The sequence below is a fragment of the Apus apus genome, chromosome 16 (assembly GCF_020740795.1).
Source record: "Apus apus isolate bApuApu2 chromosome 16, bApuApu2.pri.cur, whole genome shotgun sequence".
NCBI classification, from domain to species: Eukaryota; Metazoa; Chordata; class Aves; order Apodiformes; family Apodidae; genus Apus; species Apus apus.
The window spans coordinates 177,708-187,326 of NC_067297.1; the positions used below are offsets into that span (position 1 = coordinate 177,708).

The window sequence follows — 9,619 nt, forward strand, 5'->3', positions numbered from 1 at the left end:
CCACCTCAGCTGCACTGTGCTTACTGCAGTGATCAGGATCAGCTCCTGGGGTGGGGGCCACAGCATGAAGAGAGGGAGCAGCCTTAGCCACAGCACCACATGCCACACTCGGATCATCCTTTATTTATCTTCTGCTGCACATAGGGGGCAGAGCCCTGGGCCTGCCTCTGGCTATTGCCCCCCTACCTCGCTTTAGGGCTGGGAGCTGGTGCAGACCCCAGCCCACCTGCACCCCCTCTCCTCCTGCCTAAGGAAGGAGGCCAGGATTATGGCACACTGCTCAGCACCCCACCAGCTGGAGGGGCACAAGTCCAGGGGTGGGAGCCCTGCCATCCCTACTGTCCCAGGGCACAATAGCGAAGGAAGATGGTGGATTTTTCCCTTTCTCAAGCCCTCCTGTTCCCCTTGCTTTGATGCTCACAGATGGCAGCCACTGTCCTGCAGCCACAGCTCCTTGAGAGGCTTTTCAGTCCGTCTGCCTGCCCCACTCCAGCCATAGCTCCATGCAGCTGCACTCTGTGCCAGACTTTGTCTCAAGGACCAGAAATCGAGCCGCTCCACTCCGTGGCTGCTGCACAGCACATCTTCCCAAGTGAGGCAATGCTCATCATCATTGGGGGACTGTGTGGTGGGGAGTGCCCGGCTGCTGCTCCAAGGCAAGCCGCAAGCATTGCTCATAGAGGGTGCCACCACTGTCCATCTTCCGCTCTGGATGCTTGGCCTTGGAGCTCACATGTGGAAGACCCCAGTGTCTCATGGTCTTTTTGAGATACTGCGCAGGTACTAGCATGGCCCTGGGCACTGTGATACAGCTGTCAGAGAAGCAAAGCTGTGAGCATCACTGCGATGCTGCTGCATTGACAGCCATTTTCCACCCCAGCCCCACTCACAGCAGAGCTGGGGATAACGCAAGGCAGCTGCAGGCCAAGCCTGCAAGGCAGCACCCAGCCCCACCAGGGCATTCTTCCTGCCTATACAGGGTGGTGGGAAGACCTGCACAGACCATGTTCCCTTGCCCCTCCCCACTCACCTGTCTTGTGGCCCCTCACCCGGGATGCAATCAGTGGGTGGCTCCAGCACAAAGCAGCCCATGGCAATGCGGTCAGCCAGGTCAGCCACCTCCACGTCACTGATGTCCCTTGCCCTGCGCAGGAACCGCGCCAGCCTGTAGGCACAGGATGGCAGTGGTCAGCAGCTGCTGGCAAGGGTGGGCTGGGTCTCAAACTATCTGCACACAGTGGCCGTGATGGTGGGACAAGCCCTGCCTTATTCTCCTGGACACACACCTGCGAGTGCAGTTGCAGTGGAAGAGGGTCCGTGTATCCACATTGTGCAGCTGGTACTTTACCTCATGGGGTGCAATCTGGTGCTCACACTTATCCAGGTGCTTGTGGCACCTGCACACCCTGCCCAGGCCTGAGGACAGCAAGGCAGGTAAGGAGCACCCCTGGCTCATGACCCCAAGGGCCTGAGGCCTGGGGACACCCCTGCTGTGGCACACCCTCTGCCCCCAGGACCAACTCACCCTGCTGCCTGCCCCCCTCCACAGCAGGCCCGGGGGTGGCTCTGTTCCACTCTGTGGCCAGGCTGGGTCTGACAATGCCATTGCTGGGGCAGGCCGTGCTGGCAGGGGCTGCTGAGCTCCCAGCACTCAGCTGTGCTTCTCCTAGCACTTGCCTTCCTCGAGCAAGATCCTGTTCCAACACGCTCACTGCTGTTGGGGGGCCAGGCTCCAGCTCCCTCTGCACTGCTGGATGCCTGGTTGTGGGCTCAGCCTTTTCCCTGGTGGACGCAGAGGACAAGGTACTTGGGCCCCGTAGCTGCTGGGCTGTTGCAGGTTTCCATGCCCGGCGAAGCCCAAGGTTTTGCACCTGTCCCTGTTGGAGCCTCTTGCGCCCTGCTCTGGAGGGCTTTGCCCCCTTGCCCGAGGGCTGCACCACAGGGCTGCCCGCCTCCTCCGTGAGCGGGCTGTAGCGGTACTGACTCTGCTGCACCATCCTGGCCAGGGGCACAACATCGTAACGCTCACACCTGGGAACACCACATGCCATGAGGTATGACACACCAGCCCTGCCATGGCCAAGCTGCATCCCCTGCAGCCGGTGCGGCACCCGGCAGGGCACGCGTGGGGCCGCGGCAGCAGCGGGCACCCCCCGGCACTCACCCTCCCCACCAGTGCCACTGCACGCACTGCTCGCTCTCTTCCAGCACGAAGCACGGCACCTCTAGCACGTTGAAGAAAGTGACGCCGATGATGTTGGAGATGGTGTCGTTGAGGGCCAGCAGGCACTGTCGGAACCTAGAGGCAGAGGGGGCGGTGAGCGGCCCGGTGGCCTCCCAGTGTCCCCCGTCCTCCCTCCCCGGCCCGCCCCGCAGCACACCTGGCGTCGCAGTCGCAGTGGGACACGGTGTGCAGGCGGTAGTTGCGGACGCCGTAGCTGAACTGCAGTGCTGCGATCTGTGCCGAGCACTGGTCGTGCTCCCGGCAGCATCGGTCGGGGCCGCGGAAGAGACCTGCGGGCAGCGCCGGTGAGCACGGCCCGCAGTGAGAACGGGGGCGTGCCCGACCCGCGCCGCCCGCCCCCGTACCCAGCTCGCCGGAGTGCCCCGCCGAGTCGCCGGCTCCGCACCACAGCGTGCCCGGCAGCGTCCAGCCCCGCGGGCGGCGGCGGGGGGACCCCACGGGCTCTGGATCGGCGCAGCCCGCGCGGCGGCGCCAGAGCGCGGCCAGGTCCCGCCGCAGCGCGGCCCCGGGGGCAGCGGGCGCGCGGCGGACGCAGGCGGCGAGGAAGGCGCGCGCCAGGCGCGGGTCCCGGCGGGTCCAGCAGGCGCGGATGCGGCCGCGCGCGCCCCAGGCGGCCTCCACCAGCGCGGCCGGGCCGGGCCCGCCGCCCAGGAAGGCCACGTAGCGCGCGCCGCCCGCGCCCGCCACCCGCCGCGCGCACACGGCACCACCGGGCCAGGCGCGCGCGCAAGCGCACAGCGCCGCGCAGGCGAGCACCCCACGTGCCCACATCTCGCGGCGCCGCGCGCTCCCCCGCGCGCCCCTGTTTAAGCCCGCGCCTGGCGGCGGAGCCAGCGCTGATTGGGCCGCGCCCGGCGGCCCCGGTCACCGCCCCGTCCTCCTGCCCCCGGTGCCAGCTCCCCCTGTCCCGGGCCCGCCCGTGTCTGCTCAGCTGCTGCCGTGGCTGCCCGGGCTGGCCTCCCTGCGCGGCCCCGCCAGGCGCAGCTCCCCTGCGGGAGCAGAGCCCCGGGGGGCACAGGGGCACGTGTCTGTATCTGGGCAGGAGTGACCGTGTCGGTCTGTACAAGTGTCTGCACACCCGCCTCGCGTGCACACCCCCGTGTGTGCGTGCAGGGGGTGCAGGTGCCCGTGTCCCTCGCGTGCCCGAGCGTGTGCGCGCACCTGCAGGGAGTGTCGGGCTGTGCGTGCCAGTGACGCTGTGCACAGCGCGGATCACGGGCCGTGCTCCTCTCCAGCCCCTACTGAAGCTGCCGCACAGTCGAGTCTGGTTGGGTGTTGACTATCTCCAAGGATGAAGACTGCAGCCTCCCTGGGCACCCTGCACCTTGTCCTGTCACTGGGCTCCAATGGGAAGAGCCAGGCTCTGTCCTCTTTGCACCCTCCCTGCAGGTATTTCTACCCAGTAACAAGATCCCCCTTAACTCCCTCTGCTCCAGGCTGAGCAAACAAACTCTCCTCACTGAACAGATACTCCAGCCCCTTCACCACCATGACGGCCCTTTGCTAGAGTCACTCTAGCAAGTCCACACCCCACCCAGGTGAGCTCAGGCTGGAGGTGACACAGTGATGCAGCCCCCCCCCCCGCGGTGCTCCTCTGCCCTGCTCTGCTGGCAGCACCCTGCACAGGGCAGCCAGAGCTGCTGGTGGCTTCTGCTGTGAGGACACATCTCTGGCTCTTGCTTCACCAGTGCCTAGCAGAATCCCATTGTTTGTCCCAACAGAACTGCTTTCCAGATGATGGCCCAGTCTGTGCTGGTACATTTCCCACCTGGGAACCAGGCTCTGTCTCCCCTGGAAATACCCCAGGAGCATGGCTGGACTGGGGGGCAGTGCCCACCCTCCACCCCTTGATGGCCCCAGTGCCCTGGGGAAATGTTGCACAGGGTGGCCAGTGGGTCCAGGAACCCCCATCCTGTTGCATTGTTCATGCCTCCCAGAGCAATGCTGGCCCTGCCCCAGAGAAGTGGCCCGCTGGAGTCCAGCTTCACTTCTCTCTGCCAAGAAGGGGTTGGAAAGGGAAGGGAGAGAGAGCCACCATGATGCCTCCAGTCCAGCTCGTGCTTCCCAAGCCAGCCTGGGGGTTATTTACTTGCCCAGGTTGATGTTCAGCCCTGCTGGAGTTCTGCACATTGGGGGTGAGCAGGGCAGTTTGCAGAGCTCTGTGCAGCCTGGCGTGCTGCAGGGCAGGAGGGCCGGCAGCCAGATGAGGCAGTGGAGCCTTATCTCACCTCATCAGGGTTTCCCAAACAGCATGAACAGAAGCCAGTGCCACAGACTGGGCAGAGTCCACTCTGCAGCTGTGACATGGCTGCCAGCTGCTACCAGTCACATCACCTGAGGTGTCACAGACATCTCCCAGCTGCTCTGGCACCTGGCAAGGCCACCTCTAGGCTCAGGTGGCCCTGTCCCATGGAAGGACATTTCCACCCTGGAGGTCTGAGTTGACCAAGCAGGATGAGTGCCAGTGTGCCAGAGCTGCGGAAGGCTCTGCTAAGAGATATGCCAGCCCCAGGCAAACTGGCCTTCCGCCACCCCCCAGGAATGTCAAAGCCTGCTGCCACACTGCACTCCTGTCCCCTGCACCCTCAGTGCCCCTGGGACTGCCCTGTGACAGGGCTGTGCTTGCAGCCCTGTGGGTGCCCCGCAGAGAGAGCCCCAGATCTGCAGGGCACAGCTTTGGCTGCCAAGTGTGTAAGCACATCAGGGACTTGGAACCTAGCTTGGGTTGGTCTGGAAGACAACAAGATAAAGAGGGATACCCAGTGCCCTGGCCTTCACCCTGCAAACAGCTGTTGGGGGGACATGGCTGGTCCCATGCCCGTGCCACTGTTGCGCTGGGTGACTGCTGTCCTGCTGCTGGGGTGAGGCCCGGGTGCAGCCAGGCAGGGTGCACAGCCAAGCCCCTGGCTGCCTGCCCCAGCGGGCAGTGCCCTCAGCACTGAGCCTGCTTCTGCTGATGTGGTTCAAGGTTGCAAGCAAGGCTGGCATGGGGCTGGGATGCCAAGGGCTTGCTCTGCCCACACTGCTCTGCAGTGCTTGGGGCACCACTGAGCCTGCCAGAAAGAGCAGTGGCTGTGCCAGAAGTGCCACCATCTGCAGTCCCCTGTGGTCAGGATGGCCAGCAGGTCCCAGGCTAGGTTGGCACAAGTACAACTATGGGCTAGTAAAACAACCTGCCCCCTTGCTCTGCCCACCACATTGCATTTGGGACTCCCCAGTACAAGACAGACATCCCATAATGGAGCAAGGCTGGTGGAGGTTACTGAGCTGGTCAGGGATACAGCTCAGCTTCCTTGGGCTGCAGGAGAGGAGGAGAAGTGGGACATTATCTGCTCTGAACTTCAGGTCACAGCAGAGCTCATTCCTTCTCCGCTTGCACCCCCAGGCCCACACAGGCATTGGGGTGATGCCTCCTATGGGGACATCCTGCAGGCAGGGCCTGGATTGCTGGACTGTGTGGGTGACTGCCAGACCACGGACCTCGTCTGTGTCCCAGAGCTGAGACATCCCTATCTGCCCCCTGTCTGGCCTTGCCCTTTGCCCCAGCCAGCAGCACTGCTGGCTGCCTGCACGCAAGCAAGATGTGTACCCTGAGTGCTGCTGGCCATGTTCCACTCATTCTCCTGCAGGACAGGCACCAGGGATGGGGAGCACAGCCCTCCCCTCTCTGAAGAAGGGGCTGGTTCCCTGCCCAGGGCAGAGCCAGAGGAGCCTGAGGTTTTTTGCAGTGCAAGCAGCGAGAGCACTTGGCTCTGCAGAGCCCTGGGCAACCTCAGCCAAGTCCTGCATGTAAACACCACGTGGCACAAGGACCATACTGGGATGTTTCCCTTCATGTGGGCATCCACAGTGGCATTGCATATATGGATACAAGCCTTTCTGCTTTCCACTGGAACTTACAACTTTGTGGAGATAAAAAGAAGAAAGGATGAACACACATCCATCTTGTTCAACAGGGCATCCAGGGCTATGGACATGGAGCGTTGGATGGAAGCCAAAACAAGAGCTGGAGCAAGCAAAGGGATAATGTAATTATTTCACACCTGAGCTGAGGTTATAAATTCAACCAGCTTGCAGACCCAGGGGAGACTCTTGAGGGCTGCTATGGACTCCACCATGCACCAGGTCCCTCCATCTGCCAAGTCTCTCCATCACCTGCCAGGACATGGTGGGTTGGCAGTCCTCAGTTGGCAGCTGATGCAGTCTCTCCCTGGGCTCCACTACATCTGTCACCCATCTCTGCCTGGGTCAAACTGTGGCTCCATGTCTCATCTTTGTCCCACCTGGGTCCCCTCCTTCAGCACCAAGACCCCATGCTGGGACCACTCTGTCATACTTCTGTGGGCACCCTCAGCACACAGCAGGCAGGAGCTCCAGGCTGCTACACAGGGGTGGCTGGGCTGTCAGGAGCAGAGCTCAGGCTTTCCATCAGCCAGTGGCACTGGAACATGCTGGGAGTCAGGCTCTTCTGCTGTTTTTGTGGCATCTTGTCTGCTCCCACGGTCTCTGTTAAACAGCTATACCTGTAAGAAAATACAGAGACCCCCCAAGACATAAGAAAAATTAAGAAGAAAGCTTCTCCAAAATCTCCCCAAGACACACAAGTTCTCTGTAAGAGGTCAGATTCTGGTGCTAGAAGGAAATTCTCACCATTTTTTGCTTTCCTGTGACCCCTAGACAACTCTCAATGCCATTGTGTACCTGGAAGGAGCCTGGTTTCACTGCCCTCATGAAACCTTCCCTTAAATTATGGGAACTACCTGGAAGGAATCAAGCTCTGCAAGCAGGAGCTGGTACCTGGCTGATAAATATCACTGCACCTGCAGGTGAAGGTCAGGTAAGTGATGAGTCAGCAGGACCTGGGTTGGCCAATAGCAGGAGGAGCAGGGACCCACTTGTCACCATGTGTGGAGGTTTGGCAGAAATCCTGTGGGCTGGCAAGTAGAAAGTGCATCCCGGTTGGAGCCAGGACAGAACTGTTTTTCTCTTTTAGTATTTTTACTTTTCACTTAAGTCTCTTCTAAGTAGTTTCACTTGCTGAAATTAACAGCTTCTTTTTCAGTCAGTATCTGTTTCTAGGACTGTTAACCCTCTGTGTTTATACTTATTGCTGGAGAGTGGTGTGCAGCACCAAAGCCACTGCTTGGTTCTGCTGAACTACTTGTGCTCCAGAAACAAAAGGGAGGAAAAAGGTTAATACCTGTGACCCTCTTGTGGGAAAGAGTGTATTGGACAGGTGACCCAAACTGACCCAACACAGTATTCTAGCCCATACATGTCCTACTTGGTATGAAGCTGAGGAATCACTAGGGCAAAATTCTCTTCATCCACGGCCGGCATTCTAGGAGGATTCCATTAATCTGTCTGCCTTTAATCCAGATACATGTGTTCCTGCATCCAGCTCCAAATAGGATTCAGGAACTCAGTGTGTGGCTTTCCCAGGGCTGTCCTTGCAACCTCAGTGGTGACATCAGCATTACGGGATGGGATTCAATGGTGGTCTCATTAAAAATATATATTTTTATGTATAGATTTTTATAAATTTAATTATTTTCCTTTTCATCAGTAGGGTTTCATTAAAGCTGTGTAGTTTAGTTTCCAACCTGTAGGTGTCTCTCCCTTATTTCCTTTCCTCTCCTCTGGGGAGGGAGAGGGCTTAGTAACAACATCTGTTACTCATTTAGTTGCCAACCCAGCATTAAACCTTGACAAAAGTTCACAGGGTTGGGACATTTTTGGAAAGCACAGTCTCCTTTTCTTTGGTGTCCTAGGGAAACTGTGTGCTGGTACTTTCATCTCTTTAGAAATGAGATGAAGGGACCACAACAGGAGACAATTCCTGCGTGAATTCCAACATACTTGGCTCTCACTGTGGGCTCCTACAGTTGATGGGGAGATTGGGTGCCCACAGCAGGAAGTGCTGCATTGGGCTGGGTGAATCGTTAACATGCAGAATAAGACCAACAGGCCACAGCATGTGTGCCTGCATTACTTCCAGTGTGTGCAGAGCTGGGGCCAGGGGTGCAGCCAGCTCCACCTGGAGCCCAGCAGCCCCATGGGGTGGTTCTGCTGGCAGGGCTGCAGCCCGATCACCCTGAACTGCAGCCGTCTGTGTCACACTGACACCATTCTCCAGCTCAGCAAAGGGGGAACAAGTGCAGAACAAGCCTAAAAGTCTGAGGTTTCCTCCTTTAACCCTGCACATCTGATAAAGCCAGTCTCCCTGGTTTTGAAAAAGGAAGGAGCAAAATTAAGTTGGTGCCCTCCTTAAGCCCTAGGGAATTCCTCCTTCCAGCTAGAGCTGTGTCTGGTGCAACCAGACCCTGGGCCTCTCCTGGCTCAGTCCAGTGAAATTGTTGTTGTGCCTCCCATTTGTAGGGCCAGCCTAGAAACAAGGCAGATACACACAGAACCACATTTTCTACAGAGAGCAAGCCTGATGAACAGCCCAGAGACAAGGCAGCACAAGGGATTGCAGTGAAGGTGACCAACTGACTGGGACTTAGGAGCTTCCTTTTCCCCAGCCAGAGATGATGTCCTGTCTCTGTACCACTCCCAGGGATGGTGACTTGGCAGTAGCACCAGAGTTTCATGAGCAGCAGAAGAAGCCCGTGGAGGAGTGAACCTGGCCTAGAACACCACTCAGTTAATTAGCAAATCCAGCTGCACTTCCAGAAACCTGCTTGCTATTCGAGTACCCTTGAAGAAACGGCAAGTAATCATCTGAAGGTGGCTTGCTTTTATTTTAAATACTGACAGCACCTCCAACGCTGCTTTAATTAATCCTGGTGTTCATGTCAGTCAACTTGGAGGGCCAGGGCAGCTTCATAAGCTCTCAGGCCTCCAGACTGAGGCCACATGTACAGTCATCCTGTAAACTTACACCCTCTGGAGCTGACTATTTTCAGAGGTTCTCCAGGGAGGCAGGAACAAGGACTCATTTCCATCAATCTATTTTGGATCCACAACATGGGCAAAGCAGAGCTGGCAATTTTCTCTTGGAAAGCACAAATAAGAACCCAGGAGGAGTTCCACGAGCACTGCAGGGCACCCTCATCCCACAAAGATGTAAGGCAGAATTATAGTCTGGTCTTCCTAATTTCTATCACACACCACCCCTCTGATTACTCAAAGCTGTGAGAAGGGATAGTTCCTATTTCACCACAATTAGTGACAATGCACTACCTGTGAGAGACCAGGTCCTCAGCTGAGTGTGGTGACTGAGAGCAGAAACAGCAATGCTGGCAGAGGAGACCAACACTGTTTTGGTTACATGCATGGTGGGGGGCAAATGACAGCTCCTTCCTGACAGACCAGTGCACCAGCAGCCTTTCAAGGAGGCCATGTTCTGCACAAGGCAAAGACCCCCAGCTG

General features: G+C 58.4%; 1 protein-coding gene across 1 annotated transcript; it reads right to left on the reverse strand.

Moving 5' to 3' along the window:
• Positions 1–100: 100 nt before the first annotated feature.
• PLA2G3 (phospholipase A2 group III) lies at positions 101–3,016 on the reverse strand. Its single transcript, XM_051634370.1, has 7 exons — positions 2,590–3,016; positions 2,382–2,514; positions 2,165–2,299; positions 1,526–2,031; positions 1,287–1,416; positions 1,031–1,165; positions 101–812 (listed from the first exon to the last, which is right to left on the reverse strand). Exons 1-7 carry the CDS (start codon positions 3,014–3,016, stop codon positions 611–613), a joined length of 1,668 nt encoding a protein of 555 aa, XP_051490330.1. The 3' UTR covers positions 101–610.
• Between the last annotated feature and the right edge of the window lie 6,603 nt (positions 3,017–9,619).

Bases quoted from the DNA above. Each gene is read 5' to 3' on its own strand.
- PLA2G3 (XM_051634370.1), bottom strand. From the start codon at position 3,016: ATGTGGGCACGTGGGGTGCTCGCCTGCGCGGCGCTGTGCGCTTGCGCG. The intron at 1,166-1,286 runs GTGTGTGTCCAG...CTGTGCCTACAG, and splicing joins CACTGCAACTGCACTCGCAG to GCTGGCGCGGTTCCTGCGCA. The intron at 813-1,030 runs GTGAGTGGGGAG...CTTCTCTGACAG, and splicing joins GGTGAGGGGCCACAAGACAG to CTGTATCACAGTGCCCAGGG.